This window comes from Mauremys mutica, chromosome 4 (genome assembly GCF_020497125.1).
Source record: "Mauremys mutica isolate MM-2020 ecotype Southern chromosome 4, ASM2049712v1, whole genome shotgun sequence".
NCBI classification, from domain to species: Eukaryota; Metazoa; Chordata; order Testudines; family Geoemydidae; genus Mauremys; species Mauremys mutica.
In genome coordinates, this window is record NC_059075.1 from 69,646,329 (window position 1) to 69,662,491 (window position 16,163).

A 16,163-nucleotide genomic window follows, 5' to 3' on the forward strand; every position below is an offset into this window, starting at 1 on the left:
TGTGGTTTTACTAATACCAGATGTAGTTCCTTCATTAACATGTTCAGTTTTCATAACAACTGCTGCAATGAAATGTAATACCTGTGTATGGAGATTTAAAAGGCATATCTTGCCAGAGTTGATTACTTGCCGCACAGAGTCTATGCTGGTACCATACAGATTCTTCTCAAACTCGCCATGCTCAATAAATTTCCCTGCAGCTATGTCAGTCTCAAATGCCTGCCGTGAGATGAAATGGTAATCTCTGCCAGCTACTTCATTCTCTCGCCTACTCCGAGTGGTATCTGAAATTAACAACAGCCAAACTGACGTTGAGAAAAAATGGGTGTACTTCTCAAATTCCAAATGGTTCAGGAGTAACACATCTTTTCAGGCTATAGTACTGTGCAATATCCAATGAGACAAAAGGGCAGCTATTCTCTTTTCAAAAATAAATATCTTTAAACAAATTAGTCTGTCAATTGTATGATACTGATCTTGCATTTAGTGATTTTCACCCAGAATGATCTGGAAACTTTTTACCAACTAGAAAAGAAATCCCTTCACTATGCAGCCACTTTGGATGGAAAGCTCCAGCTGTTTAACAACACACAGCAACATAATTCAGGACATGTAGTGGAGAATATCGGATTGAATGGAAACTGCAGGGGGAATTTAGGAAAGCACAGTATAATCATCCCAAATTGGAATTTAGCCAGGACCCCCATGTTAAAATCACTTACTATTGTGAAGTGTTCCATGGGATTTTTGACTACTGTAAGTGTCCCAATTTTATGTCCTATCTGGGAGGGAAAAAAAAAAAAAAAAAGCACTTCCAGCAGCACCTACCACCATGCTGGGGCACCGTTCCAGTACTGACTTATCAAAGCCACTTTCTGCACACAAAGGTTATCTTTACTGATCCTGTAACTCAGAACTGATCTTACCCTGCTTAGCTTGCAATATTCATTAAGATCATAGCCTGAGGTGATCTGGTTGTAGGGTATATTTAGGCTGGTGGTTATACAGTCTGATGGAACACACCCCTGTAATCACACCCTACAAACTACTGTAATAATCTTTGTACAAGGTATGCCATGTAAGGTATCATTTTAAAACTCAATTTGCTGGTCAGTATTGTCCTGATAAAATATATGCGGCAACACTGTATGTGAAGCTTTAAGACTTTTCTATACAATGATATTAACGTATGTTCCAAATCACACAGCCCTGCCCAAGCAGAAGTTGGCAAGTTAGGTCTGTCCTAAATGAAGGAATGTGTGCTTGCCTTGATTTGCATTTAAGCAGTAAACAGAGTCATCAAGCAGGAAGGGAAAACAAAGGAAGTTCAAACAGGAAAGAAAAGAAAAAAACCCAGCAGGGAATATTCTTCCACACAGAGTCTGTGTCTCCTAGTTCTCAGCTGGAAATATGTTTCAAGAAGGGGACTGGAACTGAAAAGCAGGGTCAAACACCCCAAGGGACCTCTCTCCCCCCCTCCCTGCACATCTCTTTTTCTGCACCTGAGAAGACAAAAGGAAACAGCTGTTGGACTTTGGGGAGGGGCCCTGACCTGAAAACATGGTCAGTAATCTACTGGAGCATGTGGTGAGAAAGTTTGCTTTGCAACTAAGATAAGCATTTTCTCTTTATTTTTCTTGTAACCATTTCTAACTTATGTATTATTACTTATACTCACTTAAAAATCTCTTTTTATAGTTAGTAAACTTATTTTATCTAATACCCAGACACTTCAATTTAAATGCACTGTAACTATTTAAAAAAATGGCATATTATTTCCTTAAAGGAATAATGGACTTAATGTATTTGTACTGTCCAGGAGAAGGCTAGGCAGTACAGGACATACATTTCTGGAAGTGTGCTGGGGTCAGAATAACAGAGGCTGTTGAGAGCCAGGGTGTAACTGGAAGGCTGCAGTTCCACACTAACATTCAGGGTGTTGCTTGCATGCTAGAAGGCTGTTTGTGAGGGGCCCAGGTGGGAATTACTTCAGCAATGCATTGTAAGGCACCCAAGGTTGCAGGGCAGGGGTGACAGCCCCCCACTAGTCTGAATTGTATCCCATTGTGTCACATCCTCCCTTCAAACTTACGAGGAACTGCAGCTGCAAAGCGATCTACTTCATTATTCATTAGTCTCTGACGTAGTTCATTCTGGCCGCAGTTCTGTGGGCCAATCAGGACAATGGGCCTTTTTCTATTTGCTGGCTGGTGATACAGTGACATTTCCTCATAGGTTAAAATTTCTTCATTGTCATAATCTTCAGAGAAAACAAACAAACAAAACAAAACAAACCTCATGAAAAACATTATTTAAAACAAAGAGGACAACCAGATATAGACATGACTGATGTTATTACTACATGACAAAGTGGGTGAGATACTATCTTTTATTGAACCAACTCTCACATGCCTCTTCTTCAGGTGTGGAAAAGGTAACCAGAGTGTCAGAGCTAAATACAAGATGGGACAGATTGTTGAGCATAAGGGGTTAACACATTGCAGGAGATCACTTAAAATGAAACAAGAAACCCATGGATCATCACACTTACCTCAATTAACCATCCCAGATACAAGGAGGAATCTTATCTGAGTGCCTGGCTGTAGATACTACAGAATATGCTCAAGAGAACCTGCTTCAGTACAGGAAAACAAAACAAAAAACAAACAAAAACAAAGAACCCCACACACCTCTACTCCATATGGGGTATCAACTCATACCCCCAGCCTTTTTAAGCTCATCATCAGAAGCAAGCTTTCCACAAACCAGGATACACTAACTCAAAGCAGCACCAGACCCTGCCAGACCAACAGATGCAAAACCTGCGGACCTATTTCTATGGTTACGATGATTAATACCCCCCCACAACACACTCTTCAAGACCTATGGATCCTAATATGCCAATCACAACACGCAGTGTACCTCATCAGTGCATCAAATGCCCCAGCAACAACTATCTATCCTCTCAAATAAACCAGACAATCTCTATCCCTCTCAAATAAACTCTCATAGAAATATGATAAAAAGACAAACATACTGTGGTTGAAAACTTTTCACAAAGCAATCACTCCATCTCCGATCTCGCAGTCCTCATCCTCCCAAGAAAACCTATATAACCCCTTCAAAAGAGGAGGCTGGGAATTTGAATTCACAACTCTACTAGACACTAAAAATCATGAACTCAATGGAGACATTGTTTTTATGGCTCACTACAACAATTTTTAACCTAACTCTCATTTGTCCTATGACTGCAGAGATGTTAATTGCCTACTTCATTTTAAGTGGTCTCTGTGGCATTCAAAAGCTTCTTTTTTCCACCAACACAAGTTGGTTCAATGAAAGATACTACCACACCCATCTTGTCTCTCTCATATCCTGGTACCAACATGGGTATAACAACACTATTACTATATGGCAGTATTAAATTCAGTGTGAGCCTGACACACAATGTATGGAGCTTAGGGAAACCTATATCCCTTCCCTTCTCACTGTGCACCTCTCACTTGAGTCCCTCTGACAGGTGTATCAGCCTTGTGGCTGAGAACTGGAAATCTCATTGCCTCTGGTTATTTCTCCAGGATTGCGCTATTCAGCGATGAAATACATTCCTCTTCCTGTCAGAAGAAAGTGTGCTGCCAGGCCCTAATGACATGGGCTTAGGGAATAAATTTGCTGATGTGTATAAATTAGGTTTCTAATAAAGAAACAGTAATTCAGCGATTATTTCTTGGTATTTATATCTATAACCAAAATTAATTTTTTTTCAGACTTTGTCATACATCTAATTTGCATTTACCATGAATCCCAAAGGTACTTTTGTATATAGAACTCCACTGGAAGGAACTTTCTGGGGACACAGTTTCAGTCTCATATTGAATATGCATATAACATTCAATATGAAATAGCAGGGACAAGCTTTATGCAGTACATAAAAAAATGAGTTTGTCATTGTTGTAGCAAGGCAAAGAATGTTCAGGACATTTTAACTAGATACACCGCTACCTCAATATAACACTGTCCTCGGGAGCCAAAAAAATCTTACAGCGTTATAGGTGAAACCGTTATATCAAACTTGATTTGATCCGCCAGAGCGAGCTGCTCCACCCCTCCGGAGCACTGCTTTATCACTTTATATCCGAATTTGTGTTATATCGGGTGGCGTTATATCGGGGTAGAGGTGTAATTCTAAATCTGGCATACAGTTCACAGCAGGGTTATTACTACTTACCATCGTTTTTATTGGCATTGTACAAAACTTTTTTCCGTTTCTTTTTATTTTTCTTTGCACACCAGAGTTTTCCTGAAAGTCAAATTAAAAAATCACTAGAATCAGAAATGCACATAAAACCAAAGCTTCTTTTTCCTGACTGTGTACTTAAAGATGGTAGGCTACATTTTGTCTTTCTACATATTTTACCTGTATTTAAGTAAATTAAGAAATAGAAGTTTCTATAGAATACAGATATGTAGTATTTGATTCATATAACTCCTATAACACGATACCAAGAGCCTCCTGCATTGCTCAGACTCGTAACCTGAGATCATCTAACTCTTCTTGCTCTCTTACCTAATACATCCAGTACATCAAATACTCCCACCTTTTCTTCCACATTTCCAAGGGCCACCCTTTCTGTTAGGTCTTTACTGTTAAAAACTCTTGACCATACACTCTTATTTTGTGTCTTGACTATTATAAACTCTTACTCTCTGATTGCCTTAATATCCCTCATCTCCCTGCCAATTCATACAAGACAGTTGATAAGAACCTCCTCTTTGTTGCTTTGACCAGACTTTAGCCACCCTTGTCTAGTTAAGGTGGTCTCAGAGTGCACAGATCTTTAGAAGTTTTCTTCTAACCCACCTCTGTCATTATTGTAGCAACTGAGAGGTGGTGGATGAAATTCTTCTCAGACACAGTGAGAGGCTCATCTCTTGCAGCTCTCTTGAATTACTCCAATGAGATCTGCATGTGCTATGAGAACACCATTTGAGTATTAACAAGTTCCTACGCAAACTTCTTGCCTACATTTAGAATTTCAGAGAATTATCCCATCTGTGCTAGATCAACAGGTGGGAGAATTTCCTAAAATTCTGTATGTAGACAAGGCTCCAGAGTCCCTGTGACAATCAGAGTCCAGACACTCCAAGGAGAGAATGGAAGGTTTAAACCCCAACAATGAGCAGTTGAACCAACTGACTGCATACTGTATTATGGTACTGTAAAAGCATATCAAGTAAGGTCTTTTATGAAACCTTGTCATGTTCTGAACTTAATGGTCATTAGGACACATCTACAAACTGTGGTTATGAATCTATGTATTTATGTACATAGAAAAATGCATTCATGACCTGTACTACAACTTCAACTATACCCAAGACTGGCCTTAGGGAAAATGGCACCCTGGGCAAACTTGTATTTTGGTGCCCCACATCCATCATCCCTGGCTCCCACAGGCTCCCCACTTCCATCACCTCTGGCCCCCACTTCCTCCCCCAGTATTTAATTTGTATTGAAAGAGATGACTGAGTTCAGCCCTGGCCCAATTTAAGCAGTGGCAGGACAGCCTGATACCGGTGGGTGCTGGCTGGGCGCCCAGCTCTGATAGCAACGCCACCGTCAGCAGCAACGCAGAATTAAGGGTGGCATCTTGCAAGAGCCCATGGCCTTCGTGCAGCCCTCTGGCCACTCCTGGCTCACCTGGGCACCATTTCAGATTTTACAGGGTGGGAGGGAACTTTAACCGTGATTCCAGCGACTACTTAGGCATCTGAAAACTGTGTGTGTGTGTGTGTGTGTGTGTGTGTGTGTGTGTGTGTGTGTGTGTGTGTGTGTGTGTGTGTGTGTGGATAACTTAGGAGTTAGCTGACAGGAGCATCACATCTAACTGCTATATAAAGAAAGAAAAAATAATATAAACTCCAATTAAAGCCACATTTAAAGTTTATATGTAAAAGATCAGGAAATAATACAGCAAAATATTCCCACTCCCAAGCCATAAGGGATCAGTTCTGGAGCTTTCATACATATCAGAAACCCATGGTTGATACTTTGTACACTGTATCTAGTAAAGATAAATAAAAAAATAAAATCTGCTTACTTTCTCAAACGACACACATTGTGTTACTGCCATTATCTACTTTATTTTAGTCAACTGTTTTTCATTCCACTAAAAACATACATAATTTTAACATACATGATTAAGGTCCCCCCCACTCTTTTATTAAGAAAAGGAATTTGTTTTTCTAATGATTTTGGCATTTATGTTTACTGATCATAATATACGTGACTCACCAGCACATGACTCCATCATTGCTATTGTATCATAATTGGAACTGCATTTACTTTCATGCAAATTTTAAGTTATTTTACAGATGCAACTAAAAAATAAGCAACCTTCATCTGCCCAGTGTCTAAAGTTATGTTTAGCTTATGTTTTTTAAACTGGCACTACTATGGTTAGTACAAGCTACATTTACATTATGGAAGGATACTATTATTTGATTGTACCACTTTAAATAATGAATGACAAAGCACAATATGATAATAAAAGTAATAATAATTAATTACTCCAGCCAGGACAGGTTAGACATTTTAGAACTCATTACTCAAAGAACTGAATGTAAATATGAGAGAAATAAAATTATGAAATGCACACACCAGTCAAAAAACTGAAAGAATAGCACACTAATCCTTAACAACTTTGAAAGAATAAAATTAGAGAGACTGCGTGCATTGCAGGAAATACCAAGAAGTAATAATAATAATACAAACATGTATTGGGGAGTGTGTCAGAGAGAGAGAGAAAGAGAGAGAGACTGTGTGTGTGTGTGGAGGGGGGGGGGAGATGGGGGACCGTATGAGAGACAGCGTGCTGTCCCTTTAAGCAGAGCAGCACTCACCAGTCTGAAGGCTTGTTCAGACAGTAGCACTTCCAGCAGCGCCATCTCACTCCTGAGCCCTGTCTCCCTCCTCCTCCACTCTGTGGAGATGGGGTACACGGGCAAGGGTGGGGGGGGACACCCTGACATCAGCATTCCCCCTCTCCGCAGCAGACAGGAAAGCTCCCAGGAGCAGCTGGTCAGGGCTGACTCCAAGGTAGGGAGCAGGAGCAGCACGACAGCAGAGCAGTTGTGGGGGGATACCCCTGCTCATAATGGCATCGCAGGTTTTCACCGCATTGGCCTGCAGCTCAGCCTTTGACCAGGCACTCAGGGCAATTGCCCAGGGCAGTGTACTGAAGGAGGTGCCTTTGATACCTCCCACCTGACCTGACCTGCAGACCAAGAGCCACCTGGGTATACGGAGGCAGCCAGGCAGCGAGAGAGAGAGAGACATTGCTGGAGAGGGCAGCTCCAAGCTGCAGCTTGACTAGGCACTCAGTCAGGTAACTCCTCCAGTGAGCAGCAGAAGTGGGTGCCCAGGGCTCCCCACTCTCCCCAGACAGAGGGCTCCCTGTGTTAGAAGCCATGACGAGTGGGGCTGGGCTTGAAGAAGCTCCTGATCGGATCTCTGGGATGGGTGGCTGAGGTTGAGTGGAGGGGGAGGGGAAGGGATGGGATGTGTGTCCCAGAAGCTTGCCTCTGTGTCCCAGATTGGGGCTTGGAGCAGCCTTCCTGCTATCTAGGTTGTGGTGGGGGTGGGCCTGCTGTACTAACGTTCCTTAAGAGCCTGCCCCACTTGTGCAGAAAAGGGCTTGCGCTTTCCACCACCACTGCCAGCAGGAGCACACACTTAGCTCTGCACAGGTGAGCACCAGGCTAACCAGGGGTGCTGCATTACCTGTAAAGGGAGAAGCAATCCATAGGGTGGCCATGAACATTATTGGTTCATTCCCTAAGCTGTCCAAAAATGGGAAAAAATATATATTGGTGGTAGCTGACCCCAGATACCCAGAGGCAGTGGCCCTCTCTAATATAGAGGCAGAAACAGTGGCAACTGCACTCATCTTCACAGTTGTTAGAGTGGGTTTTTCCAAAAGAAATACTGCCAGTTCGTGGGTCAAATTTCACATCCCACATATTCTCTCAACTGTGCAAAAGGTGTGGGCTAAAACAATTAAAGTCTACCCCATATCACTCAGAAACAAATGGGTTGAAAGATTTAATGGGACACTCAAATTCATGCTAACAGTGTAGGTACATAGAAAGGCAAGGGACTGGGACATGCTATTGCATTACCTATTGTTTGCTTATAGAGAAGTACCTCAAGAATCAACAGGGTTTGCCCCTTCAATTTCTTATACAGAAGAAAGGTCAGAGGGCCCACTAGATTTGGTCTGATTTGTAGGAAGGGAACAATGACTCAGAAGGGCAACCTGTCACTGAACTGGTATCCAAGTTCAGTGCAAAGTTAAAATCCATTATGGAGCTGGTAGAGCATAACCTTGAAAGAAGCCACGCTGTACAAAAAAGCATGCATATGAAAAAGCATGTGAAAGGGCCTTTGATACCAAAATATTAGAGACACCACTTGAATTAACATTGGTACGATAGTTCAGAAATTTTCTTTAGAATATATATCCAACCTGATTTCTCTGGCTCCTTGTCTTCTTCTATGGTTTGCTTCATTGCTTCTCTTTGCTGTTGAAAGCTCTTTCCTTAATGTACAAAAAAGGTACATAAAAGCAGTTAGCATTGGGAAACAATGCCTATTTCCTTTTACAAGCGAGATGCCAGTTTTCTTTAACTAATTTCTCTGAATTACACAACTACATTATCATCATACCTCTCAATCTGCTAAGGCCCAAGTGATACACACAGCATGACAAAGATCCAAAATGAGGGACAATGTTATACATGAAACTTAAATTCTATGGAATTCATTCTTTTAGGGAAAATAACTTTCTATAATCTCAGTTTCATTACTACAGTTAATGTATATAATTTTAAACAATGAAAGTAAGGAGATGGTAAATTTGTGTGGAACATAGGTAACTGACTAAAGTGTAATCCTTCAAAATAAGGGATATTTGGACATGGACTGGATGATCCAATATGATTTTTCCATCTTTAATGTCTATGATTCTCAAAGAGCGGAATCCTTCCATTTAAGAAGTACCATGAAAACACTTATAAAAGGAGAAAGTTATTTAGAAAACTGTCATTCACTGTAGCACAGTGGTTCTCAAACTTTTGTACTGGTGACCCCTTTCACATAGTAAACCTCTGAGCGCGCCCCCCCATATAAATTAAAAACACTTTTTTATACATTTAACACGATCAGAAATGCTGGAGGCAAAGTGGTGCTTGGAGTGGAGGCTGACAGATCACGACACCCTAGATAATATCCTTACAACCCCCTGGGGGGTCCCAACCCCCAGTTTGAGAACCCGTGCTGTAGCGTTCCCAACATACACCTCTCAAGGAAGAGAAGTGTATCCTTAGTATCACTCTGAGCAATTCTGTTTTGAAGAGTGATTATAGAACAACTTCATTGTTTCTCAATGATTTTCATATTAAATATGCTCAGTTTGCAAGTAAAAAATGTGTTTTTTCCCCCAAATAAATTCCAGCCCTGCAAAATCAGCCTGGACTTAAAGAATCAAACTGGATTCCTTTTCATGTCATGCAAACATCACAAAGTAATGAAGTCACACTTGTGAAACACCTGTCTTCAAAATTATTTCTTGTTCACCATATTGCTGCCAATGGATTTGCATTGCACGGGTGTAACAGATAAGATCTTAATAAATAACACTCTTGCTGATGCTCCACAATGGAAGGTGAACACTGGTTCCAATGATTGACAAACCAATTAATCTGAAGCTCCCAGCAGTTTGAAAGAGGAATTTCTCTATCTACTTCTCTCTGTATTTACTGACCCTAAATTTGCTTTCTCAGAGGATGGCAGAGTAAACTGGGGTTAAAGTGCAAGTGTTGCTGCAGCAGAGAGCAGAGGAAATTTGAACTCAAAGGGAAAAAAGAAAAAACTGGTGGAATGATCAGGTCTAATCTGTGATTGGCAGACATACCAGTGGATGCCCATCTATGAGAAAATTAACACCAGCTTGCTAAGAAATAGGTAACTATTTTTGAACATGTAAATTAATTTCTGTATCACAAAACCATCATAATGGTTCTCTGCTCAAAAGAAGTTCAAGCAACAGATGGACATTTAACCAGCCAAACTTCAGGATATAAAAGTCTCTTTCAAGACTTTTCACCTGCTGTAGTGGCTTGTATTCCAAACAATGGCACCTCAAAACTTTTGCACATCTGTGTTTTTGGTTACATTGCACTGTACCTGGGACAAGGCCTGCCAAAGGCTGATTGTCTTCATCTCCATCTCGGTAGGCCTGCCACCAGTTTGGATCTTCTTGGCTGATCACATGGAGTATATCTCCCTTTTGAAAAGACAGACCTAACTCTCGGCAAGGTACGTAAGGATCATCAGAAGGATCATAGTCAAAATGTGCTTTCACGTGTATCTAGGAAACAAGAGATATAAAAATAAAAGGGAAAAATATTTAGTAATTCCAATGATTCATGTCTCCTAAAACATTCTCTCCCTTTGGCTATGAAACAAAAGCAAAATTGTGACAAGTTGCAATTTCAATATTTCAGTCAGTCTCCTGTATGCAGGTATGGACGGCCTTACTAATGTATCTATAATGATGGGGAAAATAAAACTATCAATTTGGGGGAAGTTTAGAAACTGAAGATGAAGGCATGAAAATTCTTTCATACAAATGACTATGCACCTAAAACACTGAGGTGAAATAGTTCAATCCAGTTAATCAAGTTAATGGAGACACACGTAGGGGTTTTGGTGGCACTTTTAAACGCAAATTCCTAGTTTTGCTACTTAATTTTGGCTAAAAGGGAAGACTACTTATCTGTAGTTCTGCTTCTCTGAAGACATCATTACACTGGACTCTGATTCTTGTGTTAGCACTTCTTATCACAAAGCCTATACAACTTCCTTAGCTCAGATTTTTTTCTCTGACCAGATAATGATTTAATTTCTTGAGATCCTGGAAGCGTCAGGGTCCTCCTGGCTTTTTTGCTTATCAGGAAGTACTTAGAATAAAATCCATTTCCTTTTTCACGATGTGGCACAAACTGATGACGGTCTTTGCCAGGAGGGATTGGATTTCCTGAAGCATTTTTCCTGATACTGAGAAGACAGAGATCATTCTTGGGCACTGACAACCTGGAAGTATTCTTGAAAGCCTGATTCAGTTGCTTCACCGAACTGAACTTGCACCACGTGTCCAAGGTGGCCAGAGACGACTAGGTGTAAAAAGCTTTTAAGTTTGCTCCTAGCGGGGATATCCTGGCAGGATACTGAAAGTAGCACATAGGGTACACATTCTGGAACCCTACAGCTTTTGCTGCTTGTAGGAACTGGGCTTAGAACCAGTCAACTTCTGCAGCTGATGAGGTGACCACCCTGGAGTTGGGATCCTTTGAAATCCGCTGTAGATGGCTTATAAAAAGAGAAACTTTTCATTTGCATCTTTTAAACGAGGGCCACGAGGGATACGACACAGGCCCAAGACACTAGTGTGCATGTTATTTTTCCCCTCTGTAAAGAGGCTTGCATCTGCTCCCCAAACAGGTTCTCTTTGGCATACAGCAGGTCCTTGAATTTCTTCTGCTGCAAACAGGGCCGGCTCCAGGGTTTTTGCCGCCTCAAGCGGCAAAAAAAAAAAGGCAAGATTGCGATCAGCGCCTCCTCCACCACACCACTTTCTTCTTCCGCGGCAATTCGGCAGCAGGTCCTTCCCTCTGAGAGGGACCGAGGGACCCGCCGCTGAATTGCTGCCAAAGAGCCCAATGTGCTGCCCCTTCCCCTTGGCCGCCCCAGGCACCTGCTTGCTGAGCTGGTGCCTGGAGCCGGCCCTAGCTGCAAATTAGATATCTGCAGCCAAGCTGAAGGAATCCACTCAGAGTAACAGCCTTTGCAGCCATACCCTACATTAAAGGATGCTCACACTTGACATAAGGCAAAGTCTACACCCTAATGGATAATTTCTCTGAGTTCCTGGCAATTCTCTTTGGAGGAAAATCAACCAGGGCAAAGGCCTTCTACAGCTGCCACTGGCCTCGCTGAGCCAGGTGCATCTGTCACATAAGGAATATGTGATAAGGTGAAGTAGGCTAAAGCACGGATGAGTAAAATCCAGGATACTCAAGGTGGCAGAGAACTGAAATTAAGTGTGCTGAAAAGGTGTGCCAAGAATAAATGTACCAAATCACTAACATTACAGCAACCGAACAAGGCCCTCTAAGCAGACAGCCCGAAGCACTGGAAAATGTACTGCAGCACAGAGCTAGGTGTCACAGAGCACAAAACCCAGGTGTCAGCCAAATTAATAAGGAATTTAGCTAACAAGTATAATAGATATGCCTGTTCTTATAATAGCCACACAAGACTAATCACAGTAGGGCATTTCTTCGTTAGGTGTGGTCAAGAAGGAACTGGCCTGGGCAGAGGTATATGTAGTCTGTCATGGGTAGTACTGCTATTCCTCTGCAGGACCAAAAATTACTGTGCTAAGGGAATTCTGTCAGCTTTCTGCTAAGGAGCACTAAACTTGTGAAAAGCCTAGATCCTGCCCACAGACAAGGCAAAACTCCCCACCAAGACAGTTGAAGGGAGTGGTACAAGAGGCACACATTTTTGCTTTCCCCACCATGCTGCATTCTATATAGGTAAACAGGGGTTCCAACTGCTACAGTATCTTTGGGAAGGAAGCACTCTATTCCCTTTGCCAAAAAGAGGTAATTCTGGAATACAATTTGAGAATCTGTAGCCAAATTAGTTCCTTAAACAGGAAAAAAGTCTTTTTAAAAAGTCTCTGAAGACAGGAAGGCCTGGAACCATGCACCCACTTCTGTGAAGGCAAAAATGAAACTAGTGGGCTCGTCAGAGGAGGGGCATAGTCACTGGCAGGAAGGCTGACTGGTCTGACTGTGTCTCCAAGCTGCAAACAGTATGAAAGTCCACTGTGATAGACTATGGACTTTAGTATGATGAAAATCATGCCTCTATCTAATTAATGAAGGGAGTTTACCAAGTAATATTAGTCAGTTATGTGGCAAAACAAAAAAAAATCTCACTTCACACTGCTGCTGCTGCTGCAGCCATCTTCCATTATATAACTGTTTTTCACTACATAAAAATTTAAATAGGAATTATAGTCACAGAATACATGCAGTAGTTCCATACATGGTGAAAAGGTTGGTGAGAAGAACTGAGAACACACACTCCTTTTACAGAACGTGGAAATACAGTCAATTGCCTATTTTTATGAAGGTAAAGAAAATCCTTAGAGGCAGTATTGTATGTGCAGTGGAACCTGCTTATAGTCAAATAATGTTTTTGGGGAAGAGATCACTTCATTAGTAGCAGAGTTTTATTACTGTCTGAATTACAGTTTTCAACACAACGATGGCTATATGTAAGAAACAAATTGACAGATTATAAATCATAAAGCCAGAAGGAACCACTGTGATCATCTAGTTTCCTGCATACCACAGGCCTTCTGTGAATTAATTCCTTTTTGAAAAACATCCAACTTGATTTAAAAATGGCCAGTGATGGAGAATCCACCACAATCCTTGGTAAATTGTTCCAATGGTTGATAAGTCTTAACTTTTTTTTTTAACCTTATTTCCAGTCTGAATTTGTCTAGCCTCATCTTCTAGCCGTTGTATCTTATTATACTTTTCTCTGCTAGATTGAACAGCCCATTATCAAATTTTTGTTCCCCCTGCTGGTACTTACAACATATGATTAAGTCACCCCTTAACCTTCTCTTTGTAAAGCTAAATAGATTGAGCTCACTGAGTCTCTCACTATCAGTTTATAGCACGTTTTCCAATCCTTTAGTAATTTTTGTGGCTCTTCTCTGAACCCTCTCCAGTTTATCGACATCCTTCTTAAATTGTGGACACAACAGTCCAGTAGTGGTCACATCGGTGCCAAATTTACAGATCACTGATCATTTATTTATGATTTCACAAGCTCTCTCCGATTTTATTTTTATTATTATTATTTTTTTTTAAGAAAACTTTTATTCTTTGTCATTTTTCTGGGTTTTTCTGCTCAACCCCCAGAAAGATGTTTTACTAATATTTTGGAAATTTAAACTGGATTAAAGAGATAATTATAGGTCTCAGGTTACCTTTACTGACCTTCAATGACAGCAAAAAATCTACAGGCACAAAGAGTAGTGAATGCAGTATTAACTATTCTGCTTGGTCAGCGTCAAATGACCAAAATTCCTTGCAACTAGATTTGTGTTTCATTATAAAAGTAGTACAACTCCATAGGAATGCATTAAAGATAACAGAGATTTCATTTTTACTGAATTATAGATGAGGTTTCATTGTAAGTGACACTTGCTTATCAGTCTCCCATCATGTCACTGCAATTTAAAGGTTTTGTTCATCTTTGAATAAATGCTGCATAACGCTTTACCTAAGCTGCTATAGTCCAAGTTAAAGATAACTCAAGACACCGTTAGCTAGAGACGGACATTTTAGAAAGATCTTCAATTTACTGCCTTTTTTTTTTTTCAGATAAGTTTTGCAAGTTAAGGCACAACCCACCACTTTTTAATTCCACCCCCTATCTGTAATGGACAAATGGATATTCTCAAAAGAAAAAAAAAAAAGATATGGAACGTCAGAAAATTTCAGAAGTACAAGCATCTCTAGATTTAGTATTTCTTACTTGTATATGTTTAGTGACTGACAGTAAGCAATGATATATAGGGTAGGTCAACATTTGCAGCAGCATGTAGAGTACAGACACTGGATGCCCAGCTAGCACAGGTATAAACAGCAGTGTAGATGGTGAGACACTGCTTAGGTAAGTAGAGTACAGACATGCCAGAACACTAACCTATATAGCCTACATAGCTCTCTACATACCCAAGCAGGGCCTCCCAGGTCTGCACTATTTTTAGCAGTGTAGGGTCCTGCTGCTTCCCTGTTGCAGTAAAAGATTCCAGCATCAGGGAGCTGCTGGAGCCTTCCCCTGCCTCAGTGAAAGACTCCCCCTGCCTCCTCCCACTAAAGTCTTTCATTGTGGTGTGTAGTTACATGTACTCTACATGTCACTGCAAGCATAGACAAGGCCATAAACTGAGCACAAATGATCACATTTTGGTGGAATTCCCAAGGCCTTTCCAGACTACTGTACCACTTTCAAGAGTCTGATTTGTCTTGCGTACCCCCAAGTTTCACCTCACTTAAAAACGACTTGCTTACAAACTCAGACACAAAAATACAAAAAAAGTGTCACAGCGCACCTATTTATTGAAAAATTACTTACTTTTTCATTTTGTCTGTATGAAATTTTAGTTTGTACTGACGTCGCTAGTGCTTTTTATGTAGCCTGTTATAGAACTAGGCAAATATCTAGATGAGTTGATGTACTCCCTGGAAGATCTCTGTGTACACGGACCCCTGCTTGAGAACCACTGCCCTAGGCAGTCACCTGTGATTATTTTCAGCAGTGTTACTCAAATCTTTGATGTCTAAATCAATTTCTTTTGTTTCATCCTGTAAAATGACCCACAACAGACCTTTGTAAGCACTAGGTGAAAAACAATAGTTGTAAGATTAACATAGATTTCACTTACAACTGTCTCTTTGGCAGGAGGTGGCTTGCTCTGTTGACTGGGTATCAGCACAAATGTCAGAGTGCCATGCATGTCAGCCTATAACAAAAAACAAGACTCCAGTAATCTACAGCATAAATACCTGACTGATTGTTTGAATTAGGGATTCCAATAAATAACATTTACTGTTTTCAAAGTGCAATACAAACACCAAGAAAATCCAGGCCCTATAAGCAAATGCATCATTATATCACTACGTGGGTTAAGATTTATAATGATTCCAATATACATGCATTCCTACAGAAAAGTCAAATAGTAGGATCCAACTTTTTTTTTTTTTTTTAAATAGGAGTGGCAACTTTAAGATTCCTGGGGGTGGGGGTGGGGGCACTTACCAGCAAGTCAAAAACTTCATTAACATCTTTTCCACGAATCTCAATGCCATTAATTTCCAGAACTTCATCCCCTTCATGTAATAACCCACTCTTCTCTGCAGCACCCCCTTTCACTATTCGACTAATGATGACAGAATCCATTTCATTGCGCACTGTAGCGCCCTATACAATTGCAAATAGATAATCTCAATTT

General features: G+C 40.8%; 1 protein-coding gene across 1 annotated transcript in view; it reads right to left on the reverse strand.

The window, feature by feature from the left end:
* PALS1 (protein associated with LIN7 1, MAGUK p55 family member) overlaps nt 1-16,163 on the reverse strand; it is a 132,963-nt gene that overhangs the window by 19,712 nt on the left and 97,088 nt on the right. Inside the window, exons 6-12 of the mRNA XM_045012440.1 lie at nt 15,971-16,132; nt 15,597-15,674; nt 10,244-10,427; nt 8,526-8,597; nt 4,229-4,300; nt 2,093-2,260; nt 82-284 (exon numbers count right to left, since the gene is read on the reverse strand). Of these exons, the coding sequence (XP_044868375.1) occupies nt 82-284; nt 2,093-2,260; nt 4,229-4,300; nt 8,526-8,597; nt 10,244-10,427; nt 15,597-15,674; nt 15,971-16,132 (939 nt within the window). The remainder of the gene's footprint in view (nt 1-81; nt 285-2,092; nt 2,261-4,228; nt 4,301-8,525; nt 8,598-10,243; nt 10,428-15,596; nt 15,675-15,970; nt 16,133-16,163) is intronic.